This window comes from Gopherus evgoodei, unplaced genomic scaffold (genome assembly GCF_007399415.2).
Source record: "Gopherus evgoodei ecotype Sinaloan lineage unplaced genomic scaffold, rGopEvg1_v1.p scaffold_31_arrow_ctg1, whole genome shotgun sequence".
Taxonomy (NCBI): domain Eukaryota; kingdom Metazoa; phylum Chordata; order Testudines; family Testudinidae; genus Gopherus; species Gopherus evgoodei.
In genome coordinates, this window is record NW_022059983.1 from 3,888,045 (window position 1) to 3,904,503 (window position 16,459).

The 16,459-nt window shown below is 51.5% G+C and overlaps 1 protein-coding gene across 1 annotated transcript; it reads left to right on the forward strand.

Annotated features, from left to right (window-relative positions):
- The first annotated feature begins 1,184 nt into the window (after positions 1 to 1,184).
- Positions 1,185 to 14,430, forward strand: LOC115640532 (kallikrein-15-like). Its single transcript, XM_030543371.1, has 7 exons — positions 1,185 to 1,225; positions 2,803 to 2,970; positions 8,324 to 8,406; positions 10,466 to 10,619; positions 11,420 to 11,673; positions 13,465 to 13,601; positions 14,114 to 14,430. Exons 3-7 carry the CDS (start codon positions 8,367 to 8,369, stop codon positions 14,264 to 14,266), a joined length of 738 nt encoding a protein of 245 aa, XP_030399231.1. The 5' UTR covers positions 1,185 to 1,225; positions 2,803 to 2,970; positions 8,324 to 8,366; the 3' UTR covers positions 14,267 to 14,430.
- Positions 14,431 to 16,459: the final 2,029 nt, after the last annotated feature.

Genomic DNA, 16,459 nt, shown 5'->3' on the forward strand with positions numbered 1-16,459 from the left:
AAAGTCTGGCTTCGCCCCCAAAACGTGAGGAAATGCATATAGTTTAGAATGCGTTTAACACTGAATAACAAAAGAAGAGGCCAGGGCACTACCGGTATGGTCAAGTTTTTAGGATGCAGACAGGAACTTATCTTAACAGAATCCTGTGGCACCTTATAGACTAACAGACGTTTTGGAGCATAAGCTTTCGTGGGTGAATACCCACTTCCTCAGATGCATGTAGTGGAAATTTCCAGGGGTAGGTATATATATATGCAGGCAAGCTAGAGATAACGAGGTTAGTTCAATCAGGGAGGATGAGGCCCTGTTCTAGCAGTTGAGGTGTGAAAAATGACCATCACATACAGTCCCCAGCTAAAACTCCTCCAACGCGTCATCAGGAATTTACAACCCATCCTGGACAGTGATCCCAAACTTTCACAGGCCTTGGGTGGCAGGCCAGTCCTCGCCCACAGACAACCTGCCAACCTGAAACATATTCTCACTAGTAACTGCACACCGCACCACAGTAAGTCTAGCTCAGGAACCAATCCATGCAACAAACCGCGATGACAACTCTGCCCACATATCTACACCAGCAACACCATCACAGGACCTAAACAGATCAGCCACACCATCACCAGTTCATTCACCTGCACGTCCACCAATGTAATATATGCCATCATATGCCAGCAATGCCCCTCAGCTATGTACATTGGCCAAACTGGACAGTCACTACGGAAAAGGATGAACGGACACAAGTCAGATACTAGGAATGGCAATATACAAAAACCTGTAGGAGAACACTTCAACCTCCCTGGCCACACTATAGCAGACCTTAAGGTGGCCATCCTGCAGCAAAAAAACTTCAGGACCAGACTTCAAAGAGAAACTGCTGAGCTTCAGTTCATCTGCAAATTTGACACCATCAGTTCAGGATTAAACAAAGCCTGTGAATGGCTTGCCAACTACAAAAGCAGTTTCTCCTCCCTTGTTTTTCACACCTCAGTTGCTAGAAGAGGGCCTCATCCTCCCTGATTGAACTAACCTCATTATCTCTAGCTTGCTTGCATATATATACCTGCCCCTGGAAATTTCCACTGCGTGCATCTGACACAGTGGGTATTCACCCACGAAAACTCATGCTCCGAAACGTCTGTTAGTCTATAAGGTGCCACAGGATTCTTTGCTGCTTTTACAGATCCAGACTAACACGGCTACCCCTCTGACACATGACACCACTGAGGTAAGTGGCTGCATTGCTCTAGGTCTGCTATGGATCTGGCTGGTGGAGGAGAATTTAAGACCAGAGGGGGTGTGGACTCAGCGGGGAGGCTGCACCCAACCCTGACACAGCGCAAGGACCGGGCCGCTCCAGAAACACCCCAGGGCCCTGCCCCTCTGTGCCAGGTGCACCAGGTGTGGGCAGGCAGGCTCAGCAAGGCAGGATCCAAGTGTGCAGGGGCTGAGTGAGGGGGGATCCAGGTGGGGGTTGAGAGGGTTCAATGTGGGGCAAGCTGCATGCGAGTGGCTCAGTGGGGGATCTGAGTGGGGTGGGGGGAGAGGGATCTGGATGCACAAGGGCTTGTTGGGGGTCTGGGTGCAATGGTAATGGGAATCTGCAGGGGGGGTCCTGGTGCAGGTGATTGGGGCTCGGCAGGGAGGGATCTGGGTGTGGGGTGGATAAAGCTCGGCAGGGGGGCTGGGTGTGGGGAGCTCAGTGGGAGGTGTCCAGATTCTGGGGGAGTGGGGCACACTGGGGTGGGGATCCAGGTGAAGCTGGTTGGGGCTCAGTGGAGTGTGGATCTGGGTGCAGGTGGCTCATTGGGGGTGGTCAAGGTGCAGGGGGAGTGGGGCTTGTCAGGGAGGATTCTGGGTGCAGGGGGGGTGAGGCTCAATGGGTGGGTCTGGGTGCGATGGGGTCTGGATGCATGGGGGGTTGGGCAGATGGGGGAGCAGCTCCCTATACAGTGATCCCTCCCTCTGCAGCTGAGGAGGGATGGGTGGGCAGTTCGCAGAGATTCCTACAGCTGGGGGAGAAATCTGGGGGTGGGTCTGTTATGGCTCTGGATGCCATGCAGGGGAAGAGGAAGTCCCCTCCTCTCCAGCCCAGCCGGGACTAGCAGCTGAGCCTGGCACAGGGTAGGAGCCAGCAGCCAGATCTTCCCCAGTCCTGCCCCCTGCCTTACAGTGATTTACCTCTCTGCCAGCTGCCCTGGGCACCCAAAACTGCTGGGGAGGGTCACATGACCGCTCTTGTGGCTTCCCTTTGCTTCCCCCTTCAGAAAGTCATTTTTCTGCGGGGGAGCAAAGAAATCTGCTGGGGACATAAATTATGTGCATGCAGAGTGGTGCAGAATTCTCCCAGGAGTAATATCTGGCGTATGAGCTAGAGTGGATCTTTTGGACAGAGCTGCCCAATCTCAAGGGAAAGTTGGAGTAATGGAGCCTCCGCCTCATTGCTATGATAAGAGATCTATCAGTTAGCCAGTTTAAAATCTATTTACCCTAATAGGGTCTCCTGGTCTGTGCCTGGAGTTTGCAGGCCTTGCTATAGTATGTAATAATCAGGCCATTCATTTTGCACCAGGGGCTCAATGATAAATTGGCATTTGTTGCTGCAACTGAGTGAACATTTTCAGGTCAGAATTTTTTTTTCAATCAAAATATTTTCAGAATTTGAGTTGAATTCTCCAAATTGTGTCGGTTGGGAAAAAAAAAACAGAAAAAAATCAAAATGTTGCATTTCATCATTTGCAACACTTTGGAACATTTTGAGGTTTTTTTTAATTTGAAACACTTTTTTTGTTTTGAATTTCACAGCAGTTTCGATTAGAAGACCTGAAAATGAAGCAAAATACTGACAAATGGGAAAAGAATTCATTTTGTGTCGACTGGAATCTATTGGTTCAGCTATCCGGTGGAAAAAGCAGTTATTCCCATAGCTGTGTGTGACATCAGACGCCTCACAGAAATCTGTTACGGAGTCAGGTAATGGGGGATTTATTGACCAAATGATTATTCATTGAAAATTCTGAATTGTTTAAAATGCAACTTTGTAAACAGGGCGGTTCCCATGAATCTTCCAATTTGAAACAAAATATTTTGAGTGGGCTGGGAAGTTGTGCTAGTATCAAAATGTTTCATTTTGACATTTTAAAAATGAAACAAAGTCTGTTTTTTTCTGGCTTGAGCTGACTCTTTCTATGGCACTTTAAGAACATAAGAACATAAGAATGGCCACACTGGGTCAGACCAAAGGTGCATCTAGATCCTGTCTTCTGACAGTGGCCAGTGCCAGGCACCCCAGAGGGAATGAATAGAACAGGGAATCATCAAGTGATCCATCCCCTGTCGCCCATTCCCAGTTTCTGGCAAACAGAGGCTAAGGACACCATCCCTGCCCATCCTGGCTAATAGCCATGTGACGGAGTGGGGGCGTTTCTTGTATTTTTTTTTCATATTTTCCAGTGGGGTGCATGCAGAGGGAGGAGGACTCAGTGTCCCCGGGTGTTACTGGTTTAACGAGGTGATGGGAGAGGGTGTTTGTTGGTACAGAGGACCAGAGAGGGAACTTGGGACCCCAGCCGATGGCCGGGAGGATGGATACCCCAGCGACTGGTGACCTGGTGACCCAGAGACCCAGCTCAGGAGACACAGCCGGTTCTGGCCAGGGGGAGGACAATGGGCTGGGAAGAGAGGACCCCGGTGATCTGAACAGCCTGTTCCAGCCGCAGGGGGGCTGAGAGGAGAGGAGGTCCAGGCCACCCTTTTTACGACCTTGTTTACCTGGAAAGAAGACAATGGACAGAGGTGGGGCTTGGGGCCAGGGATATCAGGTGCCCAGCTGGGAAGCAAGGAGGCTCTGGGCTGGAGAGGGGGAGCAGGCAGGGCCCGCCTGGGTGCAGGGAGACTGGAATGTGCTGTGCTGAGGGAACCCAGGCCTGAGGCCGGAGAGTTTCCTGTGCTAGGTTCACACGCTCAATAAACCCTCCTGTGTTACGCTGGCTGAGAGTCACGCCGGGCAAGAGATCAGGGTTGCATCAACCCTTTCAGGACTGGAGGCCCCAGGGGTCCAGAGTGCGTAGACTCCTGAGGGGGCCCATGGCAGAGACAGACATGCTGAGGCTCAGAGAGGTGCGGCTCCGGGAGGTGGAGGAGCCTGACCCCGAGAGAGAGTGGACCCCCGAGAAGTGCTGTATCATTAAAGGGGAACCCCCCACGGACTGCATGGGGCCACGAGTGGGCACGACCTGTGAGTCTGTGACAAGCCATTGATGGACCCGATCCTCCATGAACATATTTAGTTCTTAAGTGAATTAGCCCGGTAAAAAGGTTAAAAAAACAGAGCCCCAAAATGAAAAAAAAACCCTTTTTGAAATGATCCAAACAGACCGTGTCTGTGGGACAGAGCCGAAAACAATGTCCGGTTTTCTCGGCTGGTAAAAATTTTCGAGATTTTGGCTTTTTAGTCCCACTTTGGGATAAACATTTTGGAATTTGTGAAAATATTTGGGGCCCAGCCCTCCGCAACAGTCCACTAGGTGGCAGCACTTGACTGTCTGATGGCGCTGGAGTGACACAAATGGACTTTATGCAAGTGGGTTGGACCGCTCCCCGGTGCAACCCCTTGAGATGGGGCGGGGCCATCACCTCCATTTTACAGCATGGGGCTGAGCCTGCAGATTTAGGCTAGGGTAATCAGAGTTGCCTAGGGGAATTAGCAAAGAATCCTGTGGCACCTTATAGACTGACAGACGTTTTGGAGCATGAGCTTTCGTGGGTGAATACCCACTTCGTCAGATGCATGTAGTGGAAATTTCCAGGGGCAGGTATATATATGCAGGCAAGCTAGAGATAACAAGGTTAGTTCAATCAGGGAGGATGAGGCCCTGTTCTAGCAGTTGAGGTGTGAAAACCAAGGGAAGAGAAACTGGTTTTGTAATTGGCAAGCCATTCACAGTCTTTGTTTAATCCTGAGCTGCTGGTGTCAAATTTGCAGATGAACTGAAGCTCAGCAGTTTCTCTTTGAAGTCTGGTCCTGAAGGTTTTTTGCTGCAGGATGGCCACCTTAAGGTCTGCTATAGTGTGGCCAGGGAGGCTGAAGTGATCTCCTACAGGTTTTTGTATATTGCCATTCCTAATATCTGATTTGTGTCCGTTTATCCTTTTCCGTAGAGACTGTCCAGTTTGGCTGATGTACATAGCTGAGGGGCATTGCTGGCATATGATGGCGTATATTACATTGGTGGACATGCAGGTGAATGAACCGGTGATGGTGTGGCTGATCTGGTTAGGTCCTGTGATGGTGTCGCTGGTGTAGATATGTGGGCAGAGTTGGCATCGAGGTTTGTTGCATGGATTGGTTCCTGAGCTAGAGTTCCTATGGTGCAGTGTGCAGTTACTGGTGAGAATATGTTTCAGGTTGGCAGGTTGCCTGTGGGCGAGGACTGGCCTGCCACCCAAGGCCTGTGAAAGTGTGGGATCATTGTCCAGGATAGGGGAATTAGACACCATGACGTGAAATCCTGGTTCTCCCTGACAAATCTAGTGACTTCAGCAGGGTCAGGCTGTCGCCCCATGAAATGCCACTCATAAATCCTTCGTCTGCTTTGGAAACCTCAGCCCTGTGCTGGTTGCGGCCCCGACACAGAGTGAGAGACAGTCCTTGCCCCAGCTGAGATCAGGGCCCCATAGCAGCCTAGGAACTACACCCAGCTGTGTCCCCCAGCCACTCTCGAATTCACTTCCAATTATTCATCCCCTCCTTTGACTCCAGATCAAGGGAGTGGTCCTGCCACTCATGGAAAGCCCTCAAGGGAGCATATCCTTGGTTCCATATCTCTCATACCAGACGAGTGGCTGCTGGAGACACTCATGCCTATGACTACAGCAGAAGCTAGGCTCTCGGCAGACCCAGGCAGCATCACTGTGTTGGTCACACTTGGGGCAGCTCCCCATTCTCCCAGCAATGGGCTCAGGCTCTCAGCAGACCCAGGCAGGGTTGCTGCGTTGCTCACTCTGGCTTCCCCTTTTCAAGGTCATCTTCCCATCCCCACCCCTAGAGTCGCAGGCTGTTTTGAAAATGAAAACAGGGATCCCCTCCAGGAGAACAGCTGCTTTGCCAAACCACTGCATACCAGCCAGAGCCCTGCAGAACTCTGCACTCCCTCCTTTTGCCAGATCACAGTCAGGGCCCAGAAATGCGTGACATGTTTCTGGGCACTACCACGGATGGTAAACGTGGCACCAGCTGGTATGGCTCAACTCTCTGGCCATGTGAGCCATGCTGTGGATGAGGCTGGGGCGAAGCCCTTGGAAGCCTCGTTATTCGGATTAGCAGTGGTGCTAATTAGAGAGCGCCAGCTACTCATTAGGTGCGGGCGGGGAGGCCAGCTGGCGTCTGGTGCCCCATGAATGCTGCCCCTGGCACCCAGGCCGGCTGGGCGGGCAGTTAAAAGCAGGATGGCTGGAGGGTGGAGACAGCTGGCGTTGGCTAGTGTCCTCCAGAGCCGAGTGTCTGGTGCTGATCCCTGGCCAGGTAAGGGAGCTGAGTCCACTGTTGAGGAGTGAGGGGGAATGCGGGTGTCTCCAGGGGTGGATGTGGGGCGGGGGGAATTCACCTGCTTCATCCCCACTCGGTCCGCAGGGGAACTGGGCGCATGGAGGCCAGGCTGACGATGGAATCCCTGGGGTCTGAGCTGGCAGCAGGGAGCGGGGGATCATTATAACTGAGCTTTGGGGGGTGGGGGGCGGTCCCACATCTGACACTTCCTGGACCCCAGGTGGTAGGTGTGTGGGGGTGGGAGTGTTTGGGGAAATCTCATCCGTCATTTATAGACAGCTCTCAGCTCCTTGGAGAAATGTGTGCAGGGATACAAAACTATCTATCTATCTATCTATCTATCTATCTATCTATCTATCTATCTATCTATCTATCTATCTATCTATCTATCTATCTATCTATCGCCCCAACCCCCCACTATCTATCTATCCCCATACACCCACTCTATCTATCTATCTATCTATCTATCTATCTATCTATCTATCTATCTATCTATCTATCTATCTATCCCCCACACCCCCTCTATCTATCTATCTATCTATCTATCTATCTATCTATCTATCTATCTATCTATCTATCTATCTATCTATCTATCTATCCCCCACACCTCCTCTATCTATCTATCTATCTATCTATCTATCTATCTATCTATCTATCTATCTATCTATCTATCCCCCACACCCATTCTATCTATCTATCTATCTATTGGGATGGATGGGGAGGGATAGAGGAATGGGGACAGGCGTATATGGGACAGATGCATGATTGGATGGGTGGGGGAAGAATGGAAGGCTGGGTGTATGCGGGCTGGATGAGGGAAGAATGGAAGGTGGGGTGTATATGGGCTGGATGGAGGAAGAATGGAAGTATATGTGATGGCTGGGGAAGAATGGAAGTGGTGTATATGGGCTGGATGGGGGAAGAATGGAAGGTGGGTGTATATGGGATGTCTGGGGGAAGAATGGAAGGGGTGTATATGGGCTGGATGGGGGAAGAATGGAAGGCTGGGTGTATATGGGATGTCTGGGGAAGAATGGAAGGGGAGTGTCTATAGGATGGCTGGGGGAAGAATGGAAGGGGTGTCTATGGGATGGAGGGGGGAAGAATGGAAGGCGGGGTTCATATGGGATGTCTGGGGAAAGAATGGAAGGAGTGTATATGGGCTGGATGGGGGGAGAATAGAAGGCTGGGTGTATATGGGATGTCTGGGGGAAGAATGGAAGGTGGGTGTATATGGGATGGATGGGGGAAGAATGGAAGGGGTGTATATGGGCTGGATGGGGGAAGAATGGAAGGCTGGGTGTATATGGGATGTCTGGGGAAGAATGGAAGGGGAGTGTCTATAGGATGGCTGGGGGAAGAATGGAAGGGGTGTCTATGGGATGGATGGGGGGAAGAATGGAAGGCGGGGTTCATATGGGATGTCTGGGGAAAGAATGGAAGGAGTGTATATGGGCTGGATGGGGGGAGAATGGAAGGCTGGGTGTATATGGGATGTCTGGGGGAAGAATGGAAGGGGTGTCTATGGGATGGACGGGGGGAAGAATGGAAGGGGTGTATACGGGATGGATGGATAGGCAGGTACGTCTCTGCCCCGTTCCCAGTGCCCATGTTGCCTGTGCCAGATATGCTAAGGATGGGCCAAGCCATGGGCACTGGACTGCCCCCCCGGGCCGGTTGTCAGGAGGTCCATCAGAGTCAGGCATCAAACCCAGAGCAAGTAGCAGTGGGCGGGGCCAGTTCCCCAGGAGTGACGCCCCTTTTCCATCTCCCCTCCAGAGCCAGCAGCCCTTAGCCCCGCCCATCACCGCGACCGAGCCCCATGAACCTGCTAAGCATTGTGCTGCTCCTGGGGACTGCAGGTTAGTGTGTGTGTGTGCACGTGTGTGTGTGTGCATGATAATATTTACACACAGAGAACATGAAACAATGGCTGTTACCATACACACGCTAAGGAGAGTGATCAGTTAAGGTGAGCTATTACCAGCAGGAGAGAAAAAGAACTGTTTGTCGTGGTAATGAAAATGTCTCATTCCCAGCAATTGACAAGAAGATGTTAGGAACTGGTGGGAGAGAGGAATAAGCATGGAGAAGTAGTTTTACTTTCTGTAATGGCCCATCCACTCCCTGTCTTTATTCAAACCTAATTTAATGGTGTCCAATTTGCCAATTAATTCCAGTTCAGCAGTCTCTCTTTTGGAGTCTGTTTTTAAAGTTTTTTTTAATTGTAATATTGCAACTCTTAGGTCTGTAATCAAGTGGCCAGGGAGGTTGAAGTGTTCTCTGCCTGATTTTTGAATGTTGTAATTCTTGACATCTGATTTGTGTCTGTTTATTCTTTTGCATAGAGCCTGTCCGGTTTGGCCAGTGTACATGGCAGAGGGACATTGTTGGCACATCCTATACCATCATGTGCCAGCAATGCCGCTCTGCCACGTTTTCTGTGTATATATCTTCCTACTGTATTTTCCACTGCATGCATCCGATGAAGTGGGCTGTAGCCCGTGAAACCTTATGCTCAAATGTTAGTCTCTAAGGTGCCGCAAATACTCCTGTTCTTTTTGCGCATACAGACTAACATGGCTGCTACTTTGAAGCATGTTTCAGTGACAACCATACAACACAATTCTCATAACTTGTATGGATTAATGATATATATATATGGATAGAGAAATGTCTTTCAGCAGATCATAACCTTTCCCCTGATATCTCACATAGCCTGCTTTATATGCAAGATCACACTTATATATAAATGAGGAATATGGGGGTTACAGGGCTATTCCCCAAGGTACAGAATGTCACACAGCCCAACACACGTGAACATGACCCAGCACCATGTACACGCACCGTCGCACACGTTGTCTCGCCCCAGCGCCATGTACATGTCCCATCGCACACATGGCCGTGACCCAGCACCACATACACATCCTGTCGCACACGTGGCCGGGACCCAGTGCCACGTACACACCCCATTGCATGTATGGCTGTAATGGCCATTGCTCAATCTGCATCTACCAAAGGACAATCTATATTTAGTTTGTAGTGTTGCAATTTCATCCCCTTCCATCAAGCTCGGGCATCTCCATCTAACAGTTCCCCGCTAGCTCAATGATCAGATATGGACCTGAAATCTATAAAGGGGCAGAGTTAAGGGCACACAGGCAGGAGGGTGGAGTTAAAGGTGCTCTTTCTTGACCCCCGGAGCTGGGCTGGATGTAGGGCTCCCTGGGGAAGAGTCTCTGGCCTGGGCTCTGCAGGAGGGGCAGCCTGGGGCTGGGGGGGGCAGGACCAGATGGGCAGGGCTGTCCCTAGCTATTCTGGGGCAGCCCCCCCGCAGGGGTGTGTGTGGGGCCCCAGGCCTCTGCGGGGAAGAGCGTGGGGGTGGGCCCCAGGCCTCCACGTGGGGGGCAGGACTGCCTGGGGGGGCAGGAGGCAACCATCCCCCAGCACTCACCAGCGGTGTGGCTGGAGCTGGGTGGCTACACTCCTGCCGCTGGTGAATGCAACGCCTCGGCCCTGCTGCAAAGCTATGAGGAGTCGGGGTGGGGCTGGGCAGGGGCGGGAAGAGGCGGGGCTGGGGCAGAGCAGGGCTGGGGCCATGGGGTAGAGGCGGGGCAGGGGCTGGAGCAAATTCCCTGGTGCCTACGCAGCTGCATGCTTTGCGTATAGGTAAGGACGGCCCTGCAGATAGGCACTCTGGGTGCCTGACTTTTCTGCTTCTGGCTGTGGCGCTGCCCTGCACTGATCTCTGGCTGTGTATCTGGGCAGCGCCCGGTGCCATGGGGCCCTAATCTCAACTGGGGCCTGTCCCCCTGCTCAGCCGTCACCCCTGTGCATTGCTCAGCCAGCTCAGCCCCTGCTCTCTAGTATCCCAGGAGGGCGACGACGATCTGCCACTATATCTGCATCTTATTTTTCCAGTTGCAGCCTGGGGCAGTTTAAAGCTCAGGGGGCATCCGTGCCACCCCCACGCACAGCCCTGGCAGGCAGCCATCTTCGAACGCTCCAAGTACAACTGCGGTGCCTCCCTCATCAGCAGTAGATGGGTCCTGACTGCAGCCCACTGCCTGACTGGGTAGGTGGGGCTGAGTGTGGGGTGCGTGGGGCCTGGGGTGTGGTTTGGGTTACATAAGAACGGCCAGACTGGGCCGGACCGAAGGTCCATCTAGCCCACTATCCTGTCTGCCGACAGTGGCCAGTGCCAGGTGCCTCAGCGGCAATGAACAGAACAGGGACTCATCAAGTGATCCATCCCCTGTCGCCCATTCCCAGCTTCTGGTTCTCCACGAACGTATCTGTTATAGTCTTGGCCTTCACAACATCCTCTGGCAAGGAGTTCCGCAGGTTGACTGTGTGTGGTGTGAAGAAACATTTCCTTTTGTTTGTTTTAAACCTGCTGCGTTACAGACCCGGGCAGCGTCGCTGTGTAAGTGACACTCAGGGCAGTTCCCCCCTCTCCCAGCGATGGGCTCAGGCTCTCTGCAGACCCAGCTAGTGTCGCTGTGTTGGTCAAACATGGGGTAGCTCCCCCCTTCTCCCAGCGATGGACTCAGGCTCTCTGCAGACCCAGCCAGTGTCGCTGTGTTGGTCAAACATGGGGTAGCTCCCCCCTTCTCCCAGCGATGGACTCAGGCTTTCAGCAGAACCAGGCAGTGTTGCTGGGTTGGACACACCCAGTGCAGCTCCCACCCTCCTTCCAGCCACAGGCTCAGGCTCTCTGCAGACTCAGACCTTTCCCCACCTTTTCTCCAAAACCACAAGGGCTAGAAAGGCCATTTTTGTTTTAACAGAAAGCTGAGACCCTGCCAGATTCAGGCGTCTCAGTCCTGGGGCAGTGGCCTGATGGGTGAATCCAGCTCTTTGCTTCCCCTGCAGCCCCATTCACGTGCGCCTGGGGGATTACAACCTGTATGTCCGTGAGGGGACCGAGCAGTACAAAGCCGTGGCCAAAAGCATCATCCACCCCGGCTACAACTGCACGGACCACGACAACGACATCATGCTGCTCAAGCTGCAGAACCCGGCCAGGCTGAACCGCTACGTCCAGCCGCTGGGCCTGGCCTCCCGGTGTGCGGAGCCCGGCGAGCTGTGCTCGGTGTCGGGGTGGGGCATTGCTCTCAACGCCCCCGGTAGGGAGGCCAGGATCGGGGCGGGGAGGGCGGCTGTCTCAGAGCCATAGGCACGGGGTGGGGGAAGGGGAAGCTGTGGGCATGGGGGCGGGGAAGCCGTGGGCATGCTGCTGGGGGAGAGGGTGCCCAAGGTAGGGGGGTCAGAGGGACTAGAGATATTCGAGTGATGTTTGCAGGCCCCCACCTCCGCACTGGCCACCTCCAGGGATCCTCGGCTAGTGTGTGAAACAAACAACTAGTGACTGGGGAGACTGACTATCTATCTATCTATCTATCTATCTATCTATCTATCTATCTATCCCCATACACCCCCTCTATCTGTCTATCCCCCCCAGCACCCCCTCTATCTATCTATCTCCCCACACCTCCTCTATCTATCTATCTATCTATCTATCTATCTATCTATCTATCTCCCCACACCTCCTCTATCTATCTATCTATCTATCTATCTATCTATCTATCTATCTATCTATCTATCTATCCCCCCACACCCCCTCTCTCTATCCCCCCACACCCCCTCTATCTATCTCCATACACCCCCTCTATCTATCTATCTATCTATCTATCTATCTATCTATCTATCTATCTATCCCCATACACCCACTCTATCTATCTATCCCCCCCACACCCCCTCTCTCTATCTATCCCCCCACACCCCCTCTATCTATCTATCTATCCATCCCCATACACCCCCTCTCTCTATCTATCCCCCCACACCCCTCTATCTATCTATCTATCCCCATATACCCCTCTATCTATCTATCTATCTATCTATCCCCATACACCCCCTCTATCTATCTATCTATCTATCTATCTATCTATCTATCTATCTATCTATCTATCCCCATACACCCACTCTATCTATCTATCCCCCCCACACAGACAGTCCCTACTGCATCACATCCCCACACCCCTCTTTCTATCTATCTATCCCCATACAACCCCGTCTATCTATCTATCCCCTCAACACCCCCTCTATCTATCTATCTATCTATCTATCTATCTATCTATCTATCTATCTATCTATCTATCTATCTATCTATCCCCATGCACCCCTCTATCTATCTATCTATCTATCCCCCCAACACCCCCTCTATCTATCTATCTATCCCCCCCCACCCCTCTATCTATCTATCTATCTATCTATCTATCTATCTATCTATCTATCTATCTATCCCCCCAACATCTCCTCTATCTATCTATCTATCCCCATACACCCACTCTATCTATCTATCCCCCAACACCCCCTCTATCTATCTATCTATCTATCCCCATACACCCACTCTATCTATCTATCCCCCCACACCCCCTCTATCTATCTATCTATCCCCATACACCCACTCTATCTATCTATCCCCCACACCCCCTCTATCTATCTATCCCCATACACCCCTCTATCTATCTATCTATCTATCTATCTATCTATCTATCTATCTATCTATCTATCTATCCCCATACACCCCTTCTATCTATCTATCTATCTATCTATCTATCTATCTATCTATCTATCTATCTATCTATCTATCTATCTATCTATCCCCATACACCCCGTCTATCTATCTATCTATCTATCTATCTATCTATCTATCTATGCACACCCATCTCCCCACATTCTGGGATTCCAGGAGGAGCTGTAATTGGAGGTGTGGCCGGGCAGATCATCCCCCATCTCTTGTGGGCTTGCTCTAATGCCATCTGTCTCAGAGACGGGATACCGGGTTAGATGGGCCCAAGGCTGATCCCTCCATCCCTGAGTGCCTGTGCTAACGATGGCCAATCCATCTCTTCCAGAAAACATCTCCATCATCCTCTACTGCACCATGATCCACATTGTCTCCGATGAGCAGTGCACGGCCAACTTCCCCAGGCATGTCAACGAGAACATGGTGTGTGCAGGCTTGAAGGGCGGGGGCACGGATTCCTGTGAGGTGAGGGTGGATGTGATGGGACAGAGCAGGGGCCTGGTCGGTGGGACAAGAGGGTGTCTTTGGGGGGGGGGTCACTGAGGGGGTGCGATGGGGAGATGCAGGAGATGTCTCTGGGGGGGTCACTGAGGGGGTGCATTGGGGAGGTGCAGGGGGCTGGTCGGTGGGGCGAGGGGGTGTCTCTTGGGGTGACACTGAGGGGGTGCATTGGGGAGGTGCAGGGCACTGGTCTGTGGGGTGAGGGGACATCTCTGGGGGGTCACAGAGGGGGTGCAATGGGGAGGTGCAGGGCACTGGTCTGTGGGACAAGGGGGCGTCTCTGGGGGGGTCACTGAGGGGGTGCAATGGGGAGGTGCAGGGGGCTGGTCGGTGGGGTGAGGGGGTATCTCTGGGGGAGTCACTGAGGGGATGCATTTGGGAGGTGCAGGGGGCTGGTCTGTGAGGTGAGGAGACATCTCCTGTGACCCCATATGTCCTGTCCTCGTTTTCTGACACTTTCTCTGTGGGTTCCTCAGGGCGACTCCGGCGGCCCGCTGGTGTGTAACGGGAAGCTGCAGGGCATCGTGTCTTGGGGCGACGTGCCCTGCGTCTCCACCATGAAACCCAGCGTTTACACGAACGTCTGTAAATACTACGACTGGCTGCTGGCCACCATGTGGGCAAACTGAGCCCCCACCTGCTTGTGACTGGGACCCCAGAATAAACCAGATGCTTCTCCCTTGAGCCTCAGCATCTCCCCCCTTCCCCCCCTTGGCCTGTGCATCCTGTGCTCCTGCTCACGAGTGGTTTTTCCCTCCCTCAATAACTTTGAAAGAAAATTGCTAATTTTTAAAATTCTGCTGGAAATTTTTTTCACTTCAGTTCCCCATTTTTTGATGAAAATGCTCAAAACTGACCTCTTTCCCAACATTCCTTTTGCATTTTCGTTTCATTTTTTTCAATTTTCAAGTCAACCCCCCTCCCCAAAAGTCTAAAGCGGGAGAGAAAATGGGCGTGGGCTGTTTCTCCTTCACTTGCTCTCCCTTTGTAAAAGCTTTCTTCCCCCCAGTGTTTTCCACTGGGAAAAAATGTAGGAAGGAGTAAAAAACTGACTGAGGAATTGCCATGCAAAAAAACATTCAAAAAACCCCCATTTTGCTGGGATTATTTTGTTGCTGAAAAGCAGGAAGAAAAGTGAAAGATTTTGAATGCAAGATAATGCTTTTTCCACTAGAAAAAAATGGGGTGAAGGGAATTAGCTAAAAATCTTTTTACTGGAAAAATGGGGTAAAAGAAAGTGAAAATTGTTGAATGTGACAAAATCTATTTTTCACCCGAGAAAAGGGGGAAGGAAAGTGAAAAAAATTTACTCAAAATTTGTTTTCTCAGAAAAATGAGGTAAAAAAGTGAAAAAAATGTAACTCGACAAAAACATTTTTTCCTGAAAAACAGAATAAAAAAGTGAACAATTTTGAATGTAACAAAACCTTTTTTTCCTAGGAACACTTGAAAATAGTGAAAGACTTTGATCTCAGCAAAACCTTTCTTCACTGGAAAATGCTGTGTGTGTGTGTGTGTGTGTGTGTGTGTGTGTGTGTGAGAGAGAGAGAGAGAGAGAGAGAGAGAGAGAGAGAGAGAGAGAGAGAGAGAGAGAGAGAGAACTTGAAAAGTTCGGAATGCAACAAAATCTTTTTCCCAGCAGAAAAACAGGAATAAAGTTTCTAAGGAGGTTCAAACAATTTTTTTCACACCTTTCCCAGTGGGAAAATATAAATAACTGCAAGGAAATGGGGCTTTTTTCTCATCTTTTAAAAAATCTTTGCCTCTTTTTTTTTTTCCAATAAGGAAAAAAATGGGGGAAAATTTGCATTTCCTCTGATCATCTCAAATGAAAATAATGTTTCATTTTGGAATGTGTTGGGGGAGGGGGGATGGGAAATGAAAAAATTATAACAAAAATGATGTTTGTTTCTTGCGCCAAATGTTGTTATTTAGAGCTTCAGAGATTCTGAGGCCAGCAGGGACCCTCTGACCGGCTCTGTCACAAATGCTCCCAAATCCTTCCGAGAGCCGATCTGTCAGAGAAACATCCAGTTGTGATTTAAAAATTGTCCGAGATGGAGCCCCACTGTGGCAGCTCCTGCTTTTAGCTCCGGAGGCCCTGGCTCCCATCCCCGGTGCGTCAGCCAGGTTTGCCCAGATATCATCACCGTAGGGCTCAGGCAGCCACTGGCAGTCGCCTAGGGTAAGTCTTCCCTTCACAGGGAAGACTTGATTTTTCCCGGTGTGTGCTCCACCCCTGCTCTGCCTCGAGGCCCCATCCTTGCTCTGCCTTTTCCCCAAGGCCCTGCCCTCACTCTGCCTTTTCCTGCCCTGCCCTCTCCCCGCCCGCCTGCCGCTCCCTCCGCTCTGCACCCTTCTCTGAGCCAGGGGCGGCTCTAGGCATTTTGCCGCCCCAAGCACGGCAGGCAGGCTGCCTTCGGCGGCTTGGCGTGCTGAGGCCTGGAGCCGCCCCTGCTCTGAGTGCCTCCCATGGGGCTCCGCCCGACAGGTGATGCGGGGCCAGCTCTGGGGAGGAACCACTGTGGCTGCTGGGTGCTCAGCACCCCCTATTTTTTTATGTGGGTGCTTGATCCCCAGCGTGCCCATCGAGTCAGCGCCTATGGTACCCTTAACACTGGAGCAGTTCAGTGTAGACGCTACTTATGCTGACAGGAGGGGTTCTCCTCCCTGCGTAGGAATCCACCTGCCTGAGAGACGGTTACTAGGTTGATGGACGAACTCTTCCATCGACCTAGCGCTGTCTACATGGGGAGTTAGGTCAGTTTAACGACGTCGCTCAGGGATATGGATTTTTCACCTCACCCCGAGTGATGTTCCCC

Coding starts and splice junctions, on each gene's coding strand:
- LOC115640532 (XM_030543371.1), top strand. CDS start 8,367: ATGAACCTGCTAAGCATTGTGCTGCTCCTGGGGACTGCAG. Junction 8,407..10,465: donor GCTGCTCCTGGGGACTGCAG/GTTAGTGTGTGT, acceptor TTATTTTTCCAG/TTGCAGCCTGGGGCAGTTTA. Junction 10,620..11,419: donor GCAGCCCACTGCCTGACTGG/GTAGGTGGGGCT, acceptor CTTCCCCTGCAG/CCCCATTCACGTGCGCCTGG.